Genomic DNA, 24,730 nt, shown 5'->3' with positions numbered 1-24,730 from the left:
ATGTCAAGCAATTAATTATATTAATTTCGGCCCGGCCGGGTTTCTAAATAGCATTAAATCCGAATTTCCAAATGAAATAATTGGCATCGATTTATTGGGCCCTTTACCAAAAAGTCAGTTAAATAAAAGTCGGTATCTCCTTGTTATGGTTGATCATTTTATTAAATGGAACGAAATTGTTCCCTTAAAACGAGCCTCCGCGAAATTAGTTACTGATTCTATTTTAAATAAATATATTTTAAAATACGGGGCGCCCCTAAAAGTTATATCGGATAATGGTCCTCAATTTGTAAGTAATATATTTGAAGACATGTGCCAAAAACTGGGCATACGTCATTTAAAAATGGTCCCGTATCGGCCGCAATCAAATATAGCGGAACGGTCAATAGAAATATAGTGAAAATTATCCGTAGTTATGTTAAAAATTTTCATAAAAGCTGGGATAACTATGTCAATGAATTAGCTTTCGCCCTTAGGACCGCAAAACATGATACAACGGGCAAAACTCCTGCTGAGTTATTTTTAGGCAGAAAGATTATAACGCCGTTAGATAAATTATTTTATGTTCAACAAAGAGGCCCAGAATTTAAAATGAGTGATATAGAAAAATTAATTAAAGAAGCAAAAAAGAACACTGACGTAGCACAGAGAAAACAAAAATTTTAATACTATATGAAACGACGGGGAGTATCTTATAAAGTAGGGGATGAAGTGTTATAAATTAAGCATTCACTTTCTTCAGAGTCAGAAGATAAAATCGCCAAATTTTTTCCACGATTTGAAGGACCATATGTCATAGAAAAAATAACTCAGGCTGTAGTGATGATAAAAGCCAGGAATGGTGAAACATGCTCCGCAAACATTGACCAGATAAAACCATTCTATGACCGTAATAAAATGCAAATATTTAAAGATCTTTTGCAGGATCCGGCACGGCAGGCACAAGCTCCAGAGGTGGAACAACGACGATCACAAGGGCAAGCCATTAGGAGGCAGGAGCAATTGAAAAGAAAGTTTCCCCGTTGGAAAATTAAGGTAACAAGAAAAAGAAGCCGTTCCACCGACCAGAAAAGAGAGAGCACGACAACCCCCAGAATGAAGAAGGGAGAAGTACGACGAATGCAAAGAGAGCCAGGAGAAATAACGGCAACTATAACCCGGCTCCCAAACGGAAGATCTACCCATCGGACAGGAGTCTACGCAGCAAATGTCGACGAATTGCGGAAGGAACACCAGCTGCGGAGGCAAAGAAACGAGGAAAATTTGAACAGCCAGCAACAAGATCCAAGCGAGATCCAAGGAACGAGAGAGATGTGTCCCGGTTCCGCCAAGACCAGCTGCCATCAAACGGCCAAGACCACAGGCAGAGGCTAAAAAGAAGGTCTTCAAGGGTGACCGAACTGGAAGGAGTGAGTGAGTGAGAGAGATTATGGCGCAAAACCAAAGATGATTATAATGCGCCAAACACGAGATGGGTGAACTAGAAGGGAAAGAAAGCTCATGGAGGAAGGGCCTGAAGGCCGTACCCGCACAAGAAGGAAGATAAACCAAACGCTAGTCTTTGCTACTTCCAGGACTGGGCAGAAAAAAGAATGTCCGAATATCACAAAGATAAGTAAAACTTTATGTTACTTTGCAACCTAAAGTTAATCTTTCATTCTTACTGCAAGTGGCAGAATTCAAGACGTTTTGTCTCATGTAAGGCCTACCTTTATCGCCAAAAAGGCGAGAAATGAGTTGTTACCTATTTTGGTATTATGTTTTTCAATTACTCGCGAGTAAAACTAAAATTGATGTATAATAGGAATGTGTAAATACTTGAATATTGTAAAAGTTATTGTATAAAATTTTATATAAAAGATTCTGGCAAGAAAGAAGTTTTAGTCTGAAAGTCTTTTTGAAATGTAGTATTTCAATGTAGAAGAATTGGCACTTGCTTGGAAAAGAATAGAAGTTAACAATGTACTACTAATGTATGTTTTAAAATGCGTAAAATTAACGGCATGTTAATATGTTCTTATACACAATGTGAACTGTTATGCTAAACGTTAAGAAATACTGTGATATATTCATTCTACCTCAGGGTTTAGAGATGAACATAAGGTGTGTTATGAGGTCTTGTTATGTTGAATTTTAACACGTTAGTGTTTTGATTGCAGGCGGTAGTGTTGAACACTTGTACATAAACACATTCGTGTTTGGTGTTTTCTTTTACAACACATGTCAGAGAGCACGGGAAGAGAATTGAATAGCGTCAGGAATGAAATAAGAATGTTATGAGAAATATAAATATTCATGTTACTTGCCATTTCATTGTGCAACATTTCATTAAACTAGTTTTCCTTCCAGATCTCTGGAAGGAACCAGATTTCAACTAGAACTCCTGTTTAGATGCAGTACAGATGAAAAATCTTGTCCATGGAGTTGATAATGTAAAAACGACTTTTTTTTAATTTCTAGTTTCTTGTGAGAAATGTTTGTAATAGATTGGCCTTGCGTTAGATTCTAGAGCTAAAAGTTTTCAACAAGATCGTTTTAGACCTCAGTTTCAAACTAATTAACTCTGGCGGGAAGTATGTAAGGATCTTAAGTTTTACTAACGTTTATTTTATTTTAAATCTTTACTATCACTTCTTATTTTCTACTTCCGGCCAGAATTAAAAGATTTGACTTATTTATGCAAATTTGTCTTGCGAAAGCCAAGTACTTAAGTTGTGGCTTTTTGCCAAGCAAGAGAGAGGAAGGAGTGATTAGGTGCAGGCCGCTTGCCATAGCAGTTTTACTCGGTTGCTGGTTGCCTTCAAGGCCAGAGGTTTATTCCTCTTGATAATTTTAAACGTGTCGTAGTGTTAACAGTTCTCTGTACTACATACGGCCTTTCTGTTAATATACGGCCAATCTTCAACTAGACACTTGTTTATTAATCCAAAGTTAGTTTAGTTAGAATTTAGTTAATATTTTTATTCTTACGTTGAGACCACAAGTGGTTGGTCTCTGTATTCCGAAGTCCGGAAATCATTGTAAAGAGAGAAAAATAAAGGGTTTCGTATACCCTTCCTGTGTATCTTGTCTACTTCCCACATTTATTGAACATAGCTTTAGTAAGCTCCCTGTTCCGAGTCAGGTCATTTAATGCTCCCAAAGCAAGTAAGGAGAAACACTGAACCTGATAAGGCAGATAGCCTTCGTTTATGTAACAAATAATCCAATCTAGTCTTACTCAGCTACCAGTTGTTATGCAATTATTCGACTAATGTTGTGAAAAAAATTAATTGAGCAAGAAATGCATAAAAAGTTAGTCTATTTGAATATGGCAAAGCATACAAGAGCTTGGAGGACTTAACGTAAACTGACTCATATTCAAATTACACATGAGGAAACTACGAAAACCAACCATGCAGCCTGCCCGTTTGCTTGGGATCGAACCTGGGTCAAACGATCATAACCATGGTATTCAAAATGCATCACTCAAAATTAGTCACTCAAAATGCATAAAAGAGTTTAATTTTCATCTGCTATATATTTAATTTCATTCAAGCTTGTTACTGCTGTGTACTAAATTCAGATGGTTGGGAAAAATGTGGATGTCTAAAGAATTAATAAATTATTTTGCAGAAATGAAACTGGCGAAATGCAAATTTTAATAAATCAAATTTTTTTATATTTATTTAAGGATCCTTTTATCATTAGTTTTATCAATCACACTGTAGAGTCGTTAGGCTTGTCGAAGCTGGAAGTATGAAAAATAAAGGAGATCCTCTCCGGGAATCGAACTCTAGTCCTTCCGATGGTCTGACGGACGTACTTTCCAGTTACACCACGAAGGCAAAAGGTTAGGTGGACGAAAATACCTTACATAATTAGCAGTCACAGTCACCTAAATAACCCCAAAAATTAGAGCTGATGGAAAGGAAATTAGGAACATAAAGTGGGAAAAACTTCGACAAATATATCTTTTAAAAAAATGTGCAAGGTGATTCAAAACTACAGGAACAGAACGGGTACGATACACCTAGGCGACTCTGAATTCTAGTATAATGTAGAGTCGGAAATGCTTAACAGTCGACATGGCCAACTGCAGAGGTATTAACATGGAAAATATGACTACATAGTTATTTCGAATTAACATTTAAAAACAATAAAGATAAGTCCTGATTATGAAGATCCCTTACATTTTGTAACGTGGCGTAAGGAGTGGAATCTCGGAGTTTTTGAAATGCTCTGGGTATTTTGAAATGATGCATCATCGTGGCTACAGCAAACAACCGACGGATGCCCAGCGTGTTTCAAGACTCTAGAAATTCCATAGGGTAACGACGTTACGAAACTTCGAGCAACTTCATTATCAGGAAAATCATGATTTATTTTATACTTGCGATCTTTTGAATGTCAATTTTCGATTACGATGCATTCATATTTTCCATATTAGTAATTCATATATGTGAGCTAAATATAATTATCTTGGAAAATTAATATAATTTCTTTTTATATGTTTACCTATTATTCTGTCTGCCTTTTAGTCTGTAACACAACCAGTCATTAATTTTATACTTTAAAATAGTAAATAATGATTATTATGAAAAAGAAACCTTAGCTATGTGCAAATTTCATATAAAATTGAAAGTAAAACTTTATATAAAACCTGCTACTATATGGCTTCTTTCTTTATATTTCGCATGTTTGCTTTTAATTCTCATATGACAAGCTTCTTTTCCCTACCCAAGTAGCACGGCAACCTCGTAACGACGTTGCAAACTGGTAGCGGATGTAGTTGCAAAACCGTTGCAATATGCCGTCTTTAAGGCGCCCAGATGTCCGCGAAACTCCACTGTTTTGCAACCGTTGCAAAGACGTGTTTATTACGTCTTTGCAGATAAGGTTTATGTTGAATAGACGTCGTTACTGCGTCTTTCTCACGTTATATTTTGGTTGTGAAAGCATCGTATCACGACGTCTTAACGACGCTTGTATGTTCGCAGAATTCAGCCTTTTTGCAACAGTTGTGAAAACGTCGTTCTGACATCCTTGTGTTACATATTGATTTATGCAGAAAAATAAGCTTAATAATTAATGTACTTTTCTTCTTTTTTTAAAATTTTGTATTCCTTGTATTTTTCTAAAGTTTAAATATTTTATCATTACTTGAAAAACCAGAAGATAATATAATTTTTTCTCTTTAGACTAAATATGCATAATTAATAATAGATTTTATTATTTTCAGTACTTTAAACTATATTTTTTAAATAAGTTAAATTCTAAGTTATGATTATTTTAGATTTCATCATTTTTTCCCTAATCCTTTAGTATGTAAGTGAGAGTAATTATGAAAATGGTTATTATAAATATATAACAATAATGGTAGGTTTTAAGTAAATAAAACTCAATCAGACATAAATAAAAGTAAAGCTATATATGTGGGTAAAAAAAAGAGTGTTTCTGACAAAAACAGCATTATCACATTTATTTCTGTGAAATCTCAGAGACAATGAAAATTGCACCTGTCATCATAAATTAGGAAGCGTAAGGTAACATAATCAGTGTCATGTATCTGGCAGCGGTGAGCCAATCAGCTGCCTGCCAGAGCCCAGCAAGTGAGAGAGAAGAGAGTGGCATGTTAGCCTCAGAGGAGGCAGGTTGTAGGTTAATTATGTTGTAGGAGCGAGGTAGTGCTCCGAATTTGCCTTTATTCTTTAAATGTTAATTTTTTTTCACTTTTCTTTGAAAGTTAATTTTTAATAAATGTTGGTGTCGTTTTCCTCATGGTGCCTTATTAATCCGCAAGGTCATTACAGCACGCTCTCTTTCGAGAACCAGAGCTAACGAAGACGACCGGATTTTGGAGAAAAGGTGAGAAATTTTTGTTGTAACTTTAAGGAAAATTTCTTCTAAATATGTTTAAAGGAGTAGTTAAAAGTGATTTGATTTCGGTGTTGAAGGAACTAGGTGAAGAAGCCGATTCTAGTTTAAAAGTTGTAGAATTAAAGGATAAGCTTTTAAGTTCTAAAGAATATTTGAAAGATAAAGATTTTGTTATTGAATTTCTTAATACTACGGTTGAAGAAAGGAAAAAGTCAGAAGAAATTGTGAAATTGCGTTTAATGCAAATCGAAAGTAGCAACGAATCTAGTAATAACGTAGAAAATACACTTTCATTAGATAAGCTTTTGAAAGCTGTACAGGCATTATCGATTTCTGTACCTAAAAAGGGTGAAGCATGGAACTTATTTTTTGATTCCATAGAAAGGGCTTTTAAGCATAAGAACGTACCAAATGAGTTTAAGTCTGAAATTTTACTTAAACTGATAGGTGATAAATCTTCTAATATTCTAGTATATATTAAAGATGATGATTTGAAAGATTATGAAAAAATTAAATCTTTAATCCTTAAGGAATATGAACCATCGCCAATTATATGTTTAGAAAATTTTCGCCAAGCTCAAAGGTTGACGGGGGAAACTCATTTGCAGTTCGCCTCTCGTTTAAGATCATGTTGGATCCATTATTGTAAAAGTAGAAACGTCAATGATTTTGAGTCTTTAATTAACTTAATAACTTCTGACAAACTTTTTCAAACATTGGATAGTGATTTAGCGTGCCATGTTGCAGTTCGACAAGGTGAAAGTTGGCTACGTCCAGAAGAACTAGCGAAGGAATGCGACACTTATTTCATCGCAAAAGGTAAATCTTTTGATGACATAAGAGGTGAAAAACGCGCTAATTTTCGTGATTCATACAACAAAAACTCTAAATATATTCCACCAGCGCTAAGAAAAGATTTAGTGGTAAATGAACAGAAACATTCGTTTAAACCGCGAGAATGTTATATGTGTAGTAGCAATTTACATTTGACTAAGGATTGCCCGAACAGGCGAAATAAATTTGAGAGGTCCAATAAACAGAACGATAATTTCCCGGTCAAACCGAAAGTTAACACTTCAACTAAACCGAAGGACAATGCGGTTGTTACAAATGTAAATTCTAAACATCTACAAAAACCCGAGTGTTCCGACGGAAAACTTAATTTTTATTCCTTGGAAAAGATTACTATTTACATTGCAGGGAAGCAAGTAGAAGCTATAAAAGATTCAGGTACGGAAATACCAATTTTGAACACTACATTAATTCCTGATTTAAAAATAGAAAGTAAGGGTAAAATCATTTTAAGTTCCGCATTTGGCGACGTCATAGAGGCAACGTTAGCAACTATTCCCATTTATTACAAAAAACCAAACAGTTGTCTATATTCGCGCGTAGAAGCTCTTTTCGCGTTGACAGATAAGCTAAATGTTCAATGTTTAATTACACCAGATGTATGGGATCGCATATTTGAAGACGAGAATGAATCAATGGTCTACCCCGAGACGAAACTGGAAACTCATAAACAAAAACACCCTAAGGTTGGCGCCGTTGAACTGTGAAATGTAAATCTTTTTTATAGCTCAGTTGCGAATCAGAATGATGAAAAACTAAACAGTTATTCGGAATCGAATAAATTTAAGGTCGATCAGAGAAACTGCCAAACGTTAATAAATTCTTTTAAGGATGCAGAAGTAGGAAAGAATAATTTCTTTTTACAGGACGAATTATTATTTCATAAAGAAAAAAATTGTGGGGAAAACATACAACAGTTAGTTTTGCCCGAGAATTATCGAAATAAAGTCCTTCAATTAGCTCATGATTCCATATTCGGAAATCATTTAGGTATGAGGAAAACTAAAGAAAGAATTAAGCTTTCATTTTATTGGCCGAACATATCCAAAGATGTAGAAAATTATTGTAGAACATGCGAAAGATGTCAATTAAAAAGTCCGGAAAGACAATCGGATAAAATTCCGATTACTCCTATTGTTCGCGCGCCATATCCCTTTCATACATAATATAGATATTATTGGTGCAATTTCACCTCCTTCAGGAAGGAAACATAAATATTGTTTGTGTTTGATAGATAATCATTCAAAATGGCCAGAAGTCATACCTTTAAAAAGTCTTTCTGCTAAAGCTACTTGTGAGGCTCTTTTAGATATTTTTATGAGAACCGGTATTCCAGAAATAATTTGTAGCGATCAAGGCACTAATTTTACCTCACAATTAACTCAAGAATTCGAAAAAAGGTTAGGAACTCATCCTCGTTTTTCGACACCTGGTTACCCAGCATCAAACGGCTCAGTGGGAAAATGGAATCGGGTATTTAAACAAATGTTACATCATGTAATTCGCACAGATCCTGTTAATTGGGACAAGCACATACCTTATTTACTTTTTGCTTATCGTGAAGTTCCAAATTGCACTACCGGTGTATCTCCATTTATGCTTATGTACGGTCGTGAAGCTAGAGGTCCCTTAGCTGTGTTAAAATCATCATGGTCCGGTGAAATACCATTACCTCTTAATCTGAGTAATTCAGCAGTTGATTATCTACAAGAATTAAAGATAAATTTAGAGAAAGCATCTGAGCTCGCTTCTTTATCTGCCGCGGAAAAACAAGAAGCTTATGCATATTATTTTAACCGTCGCAAAAGTTTGAAAGAATTTAAAAATGGTGATCTAGTATATTTACTTATACCAGACTCTAGCAACAAGCTATATGCTAGGTGGACAGGTCCAGGTGAAATTGTTGAAAGAGTGAATCTTCATTCTTACAAAGTTAAATTACCCGATGGGAGTGTGAGGCATGTTCATGTGAACAAAATAAGAAAATTTTATGTTCGAGCACAAACTGTGGGAGTGATATTTGAAGATGATTCTGAGTTTGGGGAAATTCATACCACTCCAAATAAAGGAGATTGCGCAGTAACTAGAAGGAACATCGAGGTGAATATTAGTCATTTAGAGGATAGCAAACAAAAGGAATTACACGAGCTCTTACTCAAGCACATCGCGTTATTTTCTGGGGAGATCCAAATAGCCAGCGTTGGTGAACATAGAATTCGGTTGTTACCTGGAGCTGAAAGAAAAAAGCCATATATCTATAAGATCCCAGAATCTTTGAAACCTGAAGTCGATAAACAGATCGAGGAATTGGAGAGCTTGGGTCTTATTGAGCCAAGTGAAGCTGAAATAGCATACCCAGTCGTATGTGTTGCCAAGAAAGACGGAAGTATGCGTTTATGTATTGATTTCAGGTTGTTGAATCAAGTAACCAAGCCTGTTGATTTTCCAATGGAGAATGTGACTGATCTAATCAATAAAATTGGACACGCGAATGTTATCACCTGTTTAGATGTCTTGAAAGGTTACTGGGAAATACCTTTAGAAGAAGAAAGTCGTGATTTAACATCATTCAAGACACATCGTTCCCAGTATCGTTGGAAAGTGATGCCTTTTGGATTAAGAAATGCACCTTCTACTTTTCAGCGAGTGATGAATGATGCCTTAAGAAAACATAGTGATTTTTGCAAAGCATATATTGATGATATTGCTATCTGTTCACCAGATTGGAATTCGCATCTCAAACATTTAGATGCTGTGCTAACTACATTAAGTGATCTCAGGTTTACGGTGAACGTGAAGAAATGTGTTTTTGCACGTTCGGAGATAAAGTATTTAGGACATATAATAGGAGCTGGAAGACATCAACCTGATCCTGAAAAATTACAAGCCATTGAAATTATAAAAAGTCCTAAAACAAAGACTGCTCTAAAGAGTGCATTAGGCTTATTCAACTATTATCGTGATTACATAAAGAATTATGCAGAAATAGCTCGCCCATTGACGGAGCTTACGAAAAAGAAAATTCCTGAGAGAATTCCATTGACTGATGTTGAGGAATCAGCATTTAAAGAACTGAAACATCGACTGTGTGAAGCACCAAAACTTTACACTCCAGAACCAGAAAAACCTTACACCATACAGTGTGATGCTAGTTCATATGGTGTTGGTGCTTGCTTGTCACAACGAGACAGCAAAGGCAGTTTGCATCCTATCAGCTTTGCCAGTCAAAAACTTTCGAAAACTCAGCAGAACTGGTCAACTATTGAACGCGAGGCTTATGCCGTTGTGTGGTCATTAAAAAAGTTCGAGTGTTGGGTGTTTGGATCGAATATCGAGCTGATCACAGACCATAATCCATTATTATATTTGTATAAGTCGGTACCGCATTCAGCCAAATTACAGAGGTGGGCAATGGCACTTCAGCGCTATAATATTCATATTTCTCATTGCCCTGGTGCACAATTAAAAAATGCAGACGGTCTTTCAAGACTAGTGAGTGAATGAAATAGGTGTGAACTAAGTATGAACTAATATGTTTTAAAACTTTGCATTAGTTACTTTCTTTTGTTCCGGAATTGTACGAGAGCTACTTTCCATCTGTTTTGAAAATCAAATTACTGGTTTCCATTTAATATTGCATTATAATAGTGTGTTTTGAAATAGTATTGCATATATGTTTTATTACAGAACTCCGGTATTGTATCAAGCCATCTGTTCATCTGTTGTGAGATGAATGTTTATTGCACTTATTTTAAAGTACGTTATTATGTCATGTATACATGTTCATATATTTTGAATTAATTTGGTATGTGGAGTATACAATTTAAGTTTGTATTTGCTGGTTCAGTTTTCAGATTCTGCTTCGCTTTGGCGTAGCACAATCTTACCGGGGGGTGTCATGTATCTGGCAGCGGTGAGCCAATCAGCTGCCTGCCAGAGCCCAGCAAGTGAGAGAGAAGAGAGTGGCATGTTAGCCTCAGAGGAGGCAGGTTGTAGGTTAATTATGTTGTAGGAGCGAGGTAGTGCTCCGAGTTTGCCTTTATTCTTTAAATGTTAATTTTTTTTTCACTATTCTTTGAAAGTTAATTTTTAATAAATGTTGGTGTCGTTTTCCTCATGGTGCCTTATTAATCCGCAAGGTCATTACAGCTATTTTACCTGAACTCAAGTATAAATTTATGCGCTTTTCATAGTAAAAAATATAACCATTAGTTTCTATATTTCCGAGATACGTAAATGAAAGACTGTATAAAGTAGTTAATAAATGTGATAAAAAATATTTGATACACAAATTACCTAAATCTAATAACCAAAAAAAAAAAAAAACTTTGCATATTCATATCTGAAATGAAATAATAACCTAACAAGCAACATACATGACAGCACTATTTAAGAAAAAACATGAACTAGCAGTGTTTGAAAGCATAAATAGCAGAGAAAAGGTAACAGAACTAAAATTTCCAATTAATAAAAATGTATTTGTGTTTTTTAAATAGTAAGCAATTAAAAGTGCAATAATTATGGATTTCAGTATTTACTAGCAATGCTGATGTTTCTTGACACCACTTCTTTCGATCATATGTAAATGTATTTACTTACCATTAGTTTCTACATTTTAGAATAGTGGTTATTACAATGATCATTTCCTGCACTTTTTATAATCAACAACTTTCCTTTTGTTACTATACAGAAATAATTTAAATAATGTAGTATACGGTAGTAAGCTAAGTACGTTAAAGTAAGCTCTTCGTTAAATAACACACAATGAAACTTTTTGTTTCTATTTATTATGAATTTCTTTGTTATCACAAGCACATAAAAAGTAAGCGAAGAAAGTAGAATATACTTAAATTTAATAAAAAATTAAACCTAATTTCCAACATTCATTTATTGAGATAATCTAATAAACATACATAGCATCAACAGAATATACTTAAATTTAATAAAAAATAAAACCTAATTTCTAACATTCAATTTTTGAGATAATCTAATAAACATACATAACGGCAATATTTAAAAAAAACGCGAATTACACAGTGTTTGGAAGAATAGATATCAAACGAAAAGTAATAAAACTGAAATTTGCAATCAGTAAAAAATAGTGAGTGTTTTTTAATATTACACAATTAAATATCACATAATTATAGTTTACAATATTTCATAGAAATGCTAATGTTTCCTTAACACTATTTTTTTCGATCATACGCGGAAAGTCTGAGAACCCCCCGCTGGTTCACTGAAGATTGGAGAATATCCAGTTATCCAGTAAGTTTAATCACCAGAAACATAAAACACCAAAACAAACCACTATTTCACTGTGTGTACGATTTTAGCACTTGCATTGTAAAGCAGATATTCACAAACAAAATAAGCAGAAATTCGGCATTACCACCATTTCTCCTCAATTCAAAATAAACTGCCATCCTTATATTCTTTTCCATCGTTCTCTGGCTGTATTGAAGCTCTCCAGTATTAAATTCCGACGGTGAATTACAAAACTGTGAAGAAAATATTTCTGAAAATAAGATGGAATTTGAAATTATTGCGTCGTTAACTAACTTGTTCGAATTTGGCAGGTAGCCAAAGCGCGCAAGTTCGAGTTCAGATGTTCGTTTATATAATCACCCTGTAAATAATATGTACGTGGAATGTCTATCTCTCGAACAGCAGTTCAGTCTAAACTTTTCAGCGGTTTATACGATTACATTAAACCTTTCGACGGTTCTTCTGATAATTTAATAGAGCCTTTTTTAAATTGCATAGAAGAATTATTTCAACTGAATGGAATTACGAACAATGTTCACAAGATTATATTTACGAAAAAATATTTGTCGGGCTCGCTAAAACATTTGTAATGTCAATGCATCTTCACGCACAATCATATCTTCGCAAAAATTGTACTTTTTGCTCTTTATGCGGTAAAAATGTTTCATATTATGTGAGCATATTAATTCAATTAAATTCGTCCTTACTTCAAAAATAATAAATAAAGTCATATTTCAGCAGTAAAACAATTGCTAACATGTGATTTGCATTGATTTCGGAAATATGATTTTTTAAACTATATAAAATGCATAACTTAATAACTTACTTTATAGATTAGTTTTATTTTTAAATATTTTGTTATAATATAAAAAATATTTTAAGTATTAATTATTTGAACAAAATTTTAACAATAATTTAGCACGTATTTTAATACTAATTAAATTTGATATTTTAAGTATTTATACTAAGTTTATATTTCATTAGATGAATCTACCTTAGATTAATATATTTAGATGAAATAAAGTAATGAAACATTGCAAAATAAATCTTATGTGGACTTCAGATTCTTGAAAGGACAAATTTAGTCTCTTTTCATTCTAAAAGGAACACTGATGAACTATGGAAACGATGCTAAAACGACCACGTCTAAAAGCGTTCATATCATGACGTTCCAGCGACGTCGATAAATTACCAAGATGCAACAGCAATTATTTTGCGTCTTCGCAACACTGTAAAGACGTCGTAAAAGTTACCACGACCACTTTGCAACCTCTCGGACCAGTTTGCAACGTCGTTACGACGTTGCCGTGCTACTTGGGTATAGATTTATTTATTTGCCCTCGATATATTCCGGATGAAAGAAAAATCTCATGAAAGCCTGATCCCTCAAAGAGCCAGCATTGGGTTAATTTAATTAAACCAATGATTAATTTAGTTTTAGTTAATGACCAATTTAAATTTAGTTGAATTAAACCAACTGATGCCAGGAATAAGGCTCCAGTGCTCCTAAAAATGCAGAAACAAAAAAGAAAAGCAGGGGCACTTCGTAATTTTTCTGGAAAAAACATTCTGTTTTGTGTTTCCCTCTGGGTACCCTGCAAGCACGTTCGTATATTGCTTAATAATTAATTCAGCCCAATCATTCAGTAAAATGATTCTTACCCCGTTTTCGGAGTGCTGTAAGCCATATAGAAAGTGGTGCCTGGAAATATATATATATATATATATATTTTTATTTATTGATTATTATTATTATTATTATTATTATTATTGCATAGGGGCTCACAAACTCTACTTATGCCAATGGCGCAGAATTAAATGGCGCTCACTGGCCTTATGCCAATGGCGCAGAATTAAATAAAATGAGGGATACAGAGATTATGCTTCATGCATGCGCAGTTGCATGCTTCGCTGGCTAATTGTTTGGAGTCAGCTATACACTATTGACGCAAGTTTACTACTATATTATGAAACTGGTGCCTGTTGTTCGGCTAAAATTTGACACGCTGCGGAGGTTAACCCTGAATTATCAATTTAACTTATTTCTTATATTTAGCGGGATTATTATGGAACGTAACTTTTTTATATTAGAGTGTTTGAAGTTTTTTGTTACGTACAGATTTTTGTTACCTATAGTTTTATTTAGCCTTTTCAATCGTACTAGTAGATTTTTCAGGTTTATTTCAGATTTTATTTTTTGTTGTGAGTATTGTTTTAAAATTATCCCAGTTTGAGCAAAAAAAATATTATAGTAGGCCTAGTCAGAGTTCTTAGAGAAATGATGAAGAATAAATGCTATAAAACAGCGATTCTCAACCGATGATATGCGTATCACGGGGGTTACGCAAGCGAAACATAGGTGGTACGCAAGGAAACAAAGTATTTTTAACTATCAAATTAAAAAATATCGTGAAGAAAAGAACAATTGATAGAAATTTTCTGTGATTGAACTCCGACTGCAGATTTCAAAAATAACACACTTGTTAACTTAGACTGAAAAAAAAAAAAAAAAAAAAAAGTTTAAGCGCATTTTAAATAAAGCTATAAAATTTTTATTCTCTTTTTGCACAACCTATATGTGTGAACAAGCATTTATATTTGGAAAAAAAATGCAGAGCAAAATTAAAAGTGGATTCTAGTTTACAGTTAAAGTTAACTGAAATACGAACTGACATAAAGAAACTGATCTCTCTTAAACAGGCCCAAATTTCACAATAAATTTTAGAATTAAAGTATTATAACTTAAATTGTGATAATTAAAATGGTAACCAATTTTTAATCTAATATTTTTTATGTGTGCATGTTTAGAACAAATAGCCAACAGGTTGTGCAAATGGCAAAATATATCTTTTAAAAATTTCTATTGAGAAATTTAAAAATAAGCATTGTAAAATGTAGTGGTGGTAGTAAAGTTTTTCAGTTTTTGTTTAAAAGATTCGCGTTAGTCAAAAAGTTGAGAACCACTACTATAAAGTATATATTACCTATTAGTAATCTTTTGCATTACTAACAGGTAAGATAATGTAATCAAGAACAAGAAAAGAAAGAACCAAAGTCTGTAATTTTTCAGAATGTCCATGAAAAGAGGAAAATTTTTTATAGCAGTAAATATGGAATGAATTACCAAAAAAGAAAAAAAACTGTAAAATAAGATTAAATTGCTTATGGCAAAGCCCTTAAAGAGTTATTTGGCTAGAATGAGATATACATTCGTGCATAGTATGAATTCAAATAAATTATTAAAAAAAAAAAGAAACTTTTACGATAACAGTACATAGGATGAAATATAAAACAAAAAATACATTAGGAAATAAATTTGAAATGAGGTTAGGTTAGTTGATTATTGCGTATTACAGAAACTTACAACATTAATTTAAAGCAATTCAAAAACATCAACACCGTGTGAGAAAAAGAATAAATCTATTTTTTCATATGCTTTCCGAGTAAATTTCGGCAAACAAATCAGTAATTCTTAATGCAAACAGTGCTAAATATTTATCTTTGGCCTATGAATACTTTCAAAAATCTTATTTTTTTGTATATGTGTAGAGTCCATTTCGTTAACTCCTGTGTGAGAATTATTTGAGTATTGACTGCACAGAAGAAGGGTTAAAAGTACCCTTTATTAACTCTTTAAAATTTACAATACGTCAACTCGAGGCTAACAAACTACGCCTCTGCTTGGGCGGTAACTGAAATCAAAGAAATAATTAAAGATTTGAAGATATGTACAAATCGTCGAACTAAACTACAGGGCTTAGAATAATTTCTGTTTCTTAAATCCCCTGTCGAAAACTAGCGGCAGCAAATAAATGCAATTAAGCCACACGAACCATCAATAACTCTGGAAGCAGACGCTTAAGCAATAGAGGAGACGGCAATAGCCTAACTCTTCCTCTTTCTCACTGAAACTCAGTTTTTAACGTCTTTCTTCAAGGTAGAATTTGCATTCCTTCACGCGCGCAACCAAATTTAAATATTCTGGCATTGACAATTAGGAGAATGAAGGCTTATAGGAAACAATAACAAATTAAATAAATTGGTTATTTAAAATAAATATAAGTCTCTACATATGGAAAGAAATTTCTGTTAAATGCATATTGCGCATGTGAGAAGCATAAGCTCTCTGCTAAAGCGAGATGCTACTCAAAAATTATACTTGCGCCGAAGAGGAGAAAAGATTGCAAGCAAATGCCGCCATCTGGTGAAGCAGTCAGCTGGCAAAAGTTCTTCGAATGTCAATAAAATAAACAGAGAAGTTACTTCATTCCTTCAAAGCTAGAGAAAAACAGGAAGAATTATTGACTAAACGTTTCAGTTATTTTTAGAATAGTTGATAACATTCTAGCAGGAGTTTTTTAACAGCAAAGGCATATTTATAGCGTTGAATCATTTATTTAAATTCTGAACTGTGATTAGAGCCGTAGCACTCCAGACGACATAATGCAGATTAGTTGTCAAGTAATTCAGTGTACATTCCAGGAAGTAAATTTAGCCATTTAAAATGAGGAACTAAAAGGATTACTGCTAAATTAAAATTAGTAATTTCTTTCATATTTGATATCTTACATATAAGCGTGTGTGCGTATAAATGTATTATAATATACAGGGTGCCCCATCAAGATCGCCCAAACTCTGCACATCCAGATTCCTTGCTTAGAATACATAAAAATGCCCAAAAAACTGTACCTGTACGACCCACAGGTTTTGAGATAAATGCGGAAGACAAGTATGACGTCATATCCGTTTCAAAGAAAAAAAAAACTGTTTTGGAAACATGAACATCGGTATTTGCACATATTTACACAGAAAGCTCTTCAAAATGTCCACCGCGTATATCGGGACATACATATGCGTGCGCCATGGAGTGCTGACCTGCGGACGTTGCAGCACCGTGGTGTGCACGAAAATACTAACAGCAGGAAGCCGGGCAACTAAGTCACTTTCTGTAGTGACTAGATCTCGATAAACCAATTCCTTCAGATGGCTGCATGAGAAGAAATCTAGAGGTGTCAGATCTGGCGATCGTGACGGCCATAAAACTGGATTCTCATGTCCAGTTCATCAGCCTGGGTATTCCATATCTAGCCAATCACGTACAGGCGCGCTAAAATGCTGGAATCTTAGGTCATGAACTGCCGCTAAGGGTAGGGCATTTCGGAAATCGGTTAATACATCATGGAAAAATAACAAGTATGAATATCCCGTGAATCGTTCAGGCAGCAGGTATAGTCCAATCATGCGATTGTTTAAAATGACTGCCAACACATTTCAGACCAGCGGACCTGATCTCTCTTCAAGCGGATAACATGGGGATTGGATTCTGAGCATTTATGGATATTGAGTCACCCCCATCACCTGTGAAGCATGCTTCATTCCTCAACAAGATATGTGGAAGCCATGAAGCCATTTTTGCCATTTTCTTGCATGAAGCCATGAAGCCATGTTTCTTGCATCGGATATAACGTCATACTTCTTTCCGCATTTATTTCGAAAACTATGTATCGTAGGGATTTTTTACATATTCCAAACGAGGAATCTGGTTAAGCAGAGTTTGGGCGGTTTGATGGAACATCCTACATATATTTGCTTGAACATTTATTTTGAAAGTTTAATTGCTAAAAGTAATTACTAGGAGTCATCATCGAAAAGCAAAAAGAAACCTCTGTTACCCATATTGAAGAATTATCAAACCCATGAAAACAAATGAAATGTTCATTTGTTTCATTTCGTGAAAAATATTTTAAACTTTTTAATATAACGCCTGTTTTGTAAAGATGAAAATTAATGTCAATTGATATTTTATAAGAATAAAAACAAGTTAAAAAATACAAAGCACAGAATTTTTTCCTTGTTTTCTAGGTTAAATTTCTAAATGATTTGGAAATAATACAAATGTTTACTAGATAGACACTCAAGAAAATTAGAAAAATCCAACTCGTATCGCTTGTTCTTGACCTAGATAGTACATTTTTTCTAATGTAACAAGCAGAGCCTCTTCAAGGTTCCGGAATCTGTACATGGCATTCCATTGTAACACAGAGAAGACCGGTTCTTATCTCTTAATTTTTTTTTCCTAGTAGAACTATCTGCGTCTTCCACTTTCTGATGAGAGATGACGAAACAGTTCTACATTTAGTAACTGTGGGTAAGAATTACATGAAGAATCTACATGACTGAGTCGAGAATTTTTGTTTTCACCTCCGAAAATTTTGCACTTCAGCATTATTACTCCGGACCTGGAATACTGCATTAATCTTTAATCGGCACAGTGAAACTGTGAACATAACGGATAGGGTATAATTCAGTCACATTTTACATAGTAAAAATTTACTCAAGAAAATTGTTAAAAAAATTATTAACTTGACTTATTATTCTTTGTAGGAACACTTTTCAAATACCTATGATTAGGCATTCAGTGAATTACTAATTTTATTTTATAATTAAATACGCTAAAATTTTATCAGTTATTCAGAATCAAATGAAATGGTCATTGAAATTTTCATTCATTTAATTTCAAGATAAAATGCGATTAAAATTATACTAACAATTAATGAATTAAAGATAATGAACTTGCCGATATATATGTAATATCGTTTTAGGTAGTCAAAAATGCCTTTGGGTAAAGAAAGCATGATGTTTCGGTTCATATCATATTTTCAGAAAATTAAAAATGAGAGACCATAAAAATTATTCTGATACTATCTAATAGGTTTATAAACATTCTAAATTGATAGTTGACTGGCACTTAACAGTAAACCGGAGAACGCGGGGGTTAAACGTAATTAACATTCTGCGCGTACGGCAAAGTCGCTGTCTGCAAAGTTAATGTTCTATGGTAAAAATGTGTCATGTATAATTTAGATTAAGAAAGTATGTATAACTAAAAATGTGTCATGTATAGTTTAGATTAAGAAAGTATGTATAAAGTATGTATATATAGTATATGTAAACTAACCAAATATTTTTGCAATTAAGAGAAAAATACGAAACAAATGTTAACTGAAGTTCAATAGTTACGTTATACAATTATGTTTTTAAAAAAGCTAGTGATTTTGGCTTGGGACAATGACTGATGCAAATCTTTAAAAATTTCGCGGCAGTGAGCAGATTTTTTTAATGCCTGTCCTACAGCGTCCTTTCCTTTCTTCATCTGGGTCAATCTTCGTCGCAAAATCAGACAATTCTTAAGTCTTTTTTTAAAAATTCGTTTAACTTTTTGTAAGTTAAAGGCCTTTTATCTCCTTCATTATCACCGTTTTACTGTCGGCTGGTGTGTTATGAGATCATTCGTTATTTCTAGATTAATTTTTTGACCTTTTACCTATCTGAAAATCACTGGCGGCCAGTTGCTTTTGTAATTTCTACGATTTCTTTTGCTTCATTTTCAGTCGATGGAAAACTTTTGAAATTGATGATAACTTCGGGCCAGTGCTGACGCCAGCATTAAACCAGTGTTTAATGAATGAACGCTGATCTACGTTTGAATGAAATTTTAACTTTGTCCAAATTAAATACAAGCAATTAAGAGATCACGTATATGCGAAATCGCGTTCAGCAAATCCACGATCAGCAAAGGTTCATTGTGTTTGATTCTAAAATATAACAAGTTATTAATTTTAATTAGTGTTCTGTTTAGTCATCCAGAAGCTGTAATTTTTTATAACAACTGTCAACAAGAATTATCAAATTAAAATATTCTATTAATTATAGGAGCATATAATTATAGGAGTATAAAATTAATAATATGTTATTAATTTTAATTAGTGCTCTGTTTAGTCATCCAGAAGCTGTAATTTTTTTATAAAAACTGTCAACAAGAATTATCAAATTAAAATATTCTAATGTTAAAAATTGCCTGTTGCTTCGAAACAGATAAATGATTTTCACTAAAATTAGAATTTGCGTACAATTATATTTTACAATTCAATGCATTGCTTTTCAGTCTTCGATGAAAACCGCAATTTGACGTTTATGAAAATATTCCATGGATTTCTTACTCATTTAACAGGTAGCTTTGGGAAATGTTATCCAATTAAACCTTTGAAACGCAAAATTTGAAGAGGCCATTTTTAGGGTCCCTTAGTTCACCAGTTATTTTAATTTTGGTACCTTTTCTGAATTCTCTTATTTCGCCTTGCATTTTCTCGCCAGGATTCAAATTAAGTAGGTGAACAAGAGTATTTAAATGGGTGAAATATGAAGGTTAGACAGAGCGTGATTTCGCCAGTGTAGCTCACGTTTGCTCCTCCAGCTGAGCGCCGCCTGAGATAACCATGTCTTACAGTGTTAATAGTCATTCTGTCAGAAGGGAATATTTCCTCCGTGTAAAAATATAAATATAAATATTACATGGACATACAAGGCCTGTGTATAAGCATAGACATGTTGATTACAAACATTGTCTTGTACAAGTTACGTGTGATAGTTACATAAAATCATGACAGTTATGTGTACATTTAAACATTATCTGAATTCATATTTACAACACTTTTACTGAGATAATCAAAGTAAACTTGTAACTCATTGACACATTGACTGGATTTTTCAATATCATTTAAATTGCTTTACAATATTATTTTTTTCTCCTCCAACTGTAAATCTTAGTAGCGGCTACACATTCTGTCTGTCTAGTCAGTATATCTTCGGTGTAGGTTACTGAATTAGACTGTTAGATTAAAGTCAATTGTATACTCTAGCACTACTTCTTACCTTTTGAATTTATTGTTAAATTATCTTCACCGCAAGCAGTCGGTGCTCTTACCGTACGCAAGACCGTGCCATTCTGAAAGAGTTGTGCTTCATAAAAAAGGCTTTTCACACCCTTTCCCTGTTGTGTTCATCTTCACGTCTGTGCGAGAAGTCGCCAGGCTGGACATTGAGATCTAGTTACATTGCATGATAGCTAAAAATGATAGATCTTGCAAATTTAACTTTAGTTATCTATTAAAATATTTAATTAACAATCCGTAATAGAATATTTATGAATGTGTATAAGCTGATCATGAAAAGTCTGTTTAAAACACAAAATTTGCTTGCTGTGTTTATATCATCTTCAAGTTCTTGATATCACTTTGGGTAATTTCATGTTAATCTTTGAAAGAGGTGGAATTGTTTTAAGAATAACTCCAGTTGTTTGTCAAAAAAGGCCTTAGCAGCTTCATTCAAAGATAAGTCTATAAATCAAGATTCATTTGGATAACATTTTTCTTCAATCCATATTATTATTTCATTCAACAAATGCTGACAATATACTAGCCATCTATTTATCAGTCTTCTAAAAATTAACTTAAACAGTGAATTAGACAAAAAATTGTATTAGGCAGATTTTAAAGCTGCCGAGATTGAACCTTCTCTTTCTCTTAGTTTTTTGGCTATGTTATTGAGGAACGTGGTATAGATGCAAATAGAGTGAAACTTCCCTAAAACACTACCATTTCTGAAGGTGATAAAAAATTCTAAGACCGTAAATAACTGCATTTAGCATTATCGATATCAGAGTTTATAGGGTTACACTAGATCTGGTAATGCTATTTTAGTCTATAACAGACGGGAAGCGTAGTATTGATTATAAAGTTGAGCAGGTTTAATTTAGTTTTATTTTAAAAGAATTTATAACATAAAGGCACTCTCTAGTGCTACAGTTTCCACAATTCATGGTGACGCAACATAAAACAGAACAGCCCAAATTAAATCAAACGTTGAAACAGGAGGCAATGACTCCACAATTTAATATTACTAGAACTGCCTCATTAACTCTACTCTGCCTGATTATAACTATCAAACTAACAATACAGGAAACTAACAATGTAGCGCGCACGCGATGCCTGAAACACATTCTGTTTCATAATTAAAAACCTCAGTTTAAACCTCGTTATCATTTGTATTATGATGAGGAATACGGAAAGGAGAAGTTATAATAAAGAAGGAAATTATAAATAACTGATAAATTTATGTAAAATTCCCTACAAATAATATTCTCCGAAATTATCTGAAACCATGTAGGCTCATTTAAGAGAGGTTTAATTGTAATTCTACTTCAGCATAATACGAAACTGAAAATGAGTGATCATTTTTGCTGTGTTTAAAGGGAATATGAAGAAGATGGAAAGCTATGGATTCAACCCGTTTCGAGAACACCAGCTACAAGATTAGATGTAGTTAACCTCTCTGAAAAATTGGACAGTCGTCTGATAGAGCGCAATGCTCGTGAAATTGGAATATGCCCCATCAGAAGAGAACTATATGATCAGTGTTTCGGTAAGCTGTTGACCACAACTGTTGTTTAAATATATTTATGTCATATATAGCATTTTATAACATTCAAAATTAAATATTTCAATGAAATTTTGCTGCCTATTTTTATGTAGATCAGCGTTTCTCATCCGATTTTTCCCGGAACCCTAGTATCACAGAAGAAAGCATTAGATATTCCGGGATTAAAGCGAAAAATATGCAGATGTATAAATTATTTTAGAATCATTACATAAAAATTTCTTGAGAGATGAATATTAATCAGAGGCTCCAAAAGTTTTGAGAAATACTGACATAACTAACACAAAGTATTCCCTAAAAATTCTTAAAACGAAATCTATAACCTTTTAAGGTAAATAAAAGACCATATTATACACAGATTTTAGCTTGGAATTTTTAGCTTGAAATCTATGAGCTTGTGAAAACTTTATAAAGAAACCTAGCTTGAATTTACGTTGTATGCAGCAAAAATAAAGAAGAGCACCTACGGCTAGGCCCGTTCAACATTTCAAAAAGATACTCTTAATTTTTGTATTATTTAAATGTTTTACAGAATCCAAACAAAATTACCACACCTTTCTCGATACATTTTTCTTTTTTTTAGGGGTTAAAAGTGTTAATGCTCTTCATGTACCGTAAATACCATTGTGCATCTCCAATTTGCTTAAAAATCTTAAATCTGAACACTCAGAATAAATTTAGATTTTCCAGCATTATCTTTTTCATTTTTATAGCAACTAAAAGGACTTTACAAGTAAGGACTTAAAAGTTATCTTTTTGGCAACTTTGAATGAAAACATCTGAACATTTTACGTTTCTTCTAGCTATGTTACTTGTATTTTATACAGGAGAAACACTTCCCAGGCAATATTACGTATATGTTGGATATATGAATGTATTACGTATTTGCCCCCCAAATAATATACGTATAATTTGGGAGCCGTGCTGTCTTTATTTACAGAGGTAATAAATAAAGGAACTCAATCAATCCATTCAATAGTCATCGCTGTCATTGCCGTTAAAAAAACGGAGGGGGGGGGGTAAGTACAAATGATAGATTTAATCGTCATGCATCCTCTCTCTCACTTTTCAATAAATATTCTTAAAGCAAATTTTTAATGTGTTTCCGACATAAAACTGTAAAAGAGTTTACGTTTTTCTCAAACAAAAATAAGTAAGAGTTAAGAAGTAGTGTTATGCATATGTAAAACAAATGAAATACTTATGAATTTCTGACACTTTTATGATTAAAATTATATTCGTGGAACTTTCGTTGAAGTTCCATCAACATTATGTGAGAACCTTTGGTCTACTTTATAAGTATGTTACGCTTTTTTTGCATTTATGTCATTGCCAAAATTTTACTCAAAACTTCTTAGTTTCGTTTTAAAAAACTCCTTTTATACCTATTTTTATGCACTTATTAAAAGCGCTTTTCCCCCTCCCCCTTTATTTCTTTCCTTGTGTTACAGATGAACTTATTCGCCAAGAAACACTTAACTGCATGGAGCGTGGACTTCTTTTCGTTCGAGTGCGAGACGAGTTGAGAATGAGCCTTGCTGCATATGAGACACTGTATGATAGCGGTGTAGCATTCGGTATTCGGAAAGCACTTACGTCTGAGAGAGGAAAAATGGATATAATAGAAAAAGTAATATTCTCGAAAAACATTATCTGTAATGTATGCCAGTTACTTAATAATTTATCAGTACACTTAAATTAACATTTATTCGTTAATGAAAACTTAACACAAATAAGTGGTATTAACTTAAATGAAAATAAGTGGAAAAAATAAGATAGATTGAAAATAGATTTTAAGGTTTCTTAGATAGTGATAGTCTTGTGTAAATTGTAATAATTTAGAAATTTTATTATGAGAGTACATGTAAAAATAAATATATATGTAATACACCATCGTTGAGTTTTTTAAATCATTTTACCACTGCTGATGTTTAAAGGTACTTCAATTCTTATATAATAGATTATAGCTCTAAATAATGGATTCTTGTCTTTAATATGTAATTAGCTCGCCCCTTTTCAGATCAGACTAAGAAACGCGATATCGTAGGCAATATTTCGTTTCAACAAAAGTGAATTAATTGTATTTTAGAAAAATAACGCAACAGCTAACTAATAATTCTTGAACGTTACAGTTCACAATGAGAAACATAATTAAATTAAAGACCTTTTGTGTTTGGAAGACACTAAAATACTGATTACATGTTTAGTGACAGAAGATGAGATCTAGTTTCATGTTGTTCTGATCTTTGTCAAAAGATTGGTAAATGAACTAACAACTGATACTGAGACTCAAAGTTCTATCTAGTAAATTTAATTAACTTTGGAAAGCGACGTAAAGCCCATTTCTCTGCTTAATCTTTACCTATCTGAATCTGTTGACAAAGCTACGCAAATACTGAAATTCGTTAGAATCGCACAGCTTTACGTTCCAGGCTACTGTCTGCTGTTAGGTTATAATTTCACCCCGGCTGTTATTTTT

General features: G+C 33.3%; 1 protein-coding gene across 2 annotated transcripts in view; it reads left to right on the top strand.

Annotated features, from left to right (window-relative positions):
- LOC118187088 (axonemal dynein light intermediate polypeptide 1-like) overlaps positions 1–24,730 on the top strand; it is a 95,688-nt gene that overhangs the window by 33,501 nt on the left and 37,457 nt on the right. For both annotated transcript variants that reach the window (XM_085817900.1, XM_035357270.2), the window contains exons 3-4: positions 22,067–22,236; positions 23,703–23,881. In XM_085817900.1, coding sequence (XP_085674026.1) covers positions 22,067–22,236; positions 23,703–23,881 — 349 coding nt within the window. The remainder of the gene's footprint in view (positions 1–22,066; positions 22,237–23,702; positions 23,882–24,730) is intronic.

The sequence above is a fragment of the Stegodyphus dumicola genome, chromosome 6 (assembly GCF_044657685.1).
Source record: "Stegodyphus dumicola isolate Sdum_Otavi_A_Nest chromosome 6, ASM4465768v1".
NCBI lineage: Eukaryota > Metazoa > Arthropoda > Arachnida > Araneae > Eresidae > Stegodyphus > Stegodyphus dumicola.
The sequence above is the reverse complement of the archived record's forward strand: the minus strand, read 5'-3'. Positions and strand labels throughout refer to the sequence as shown.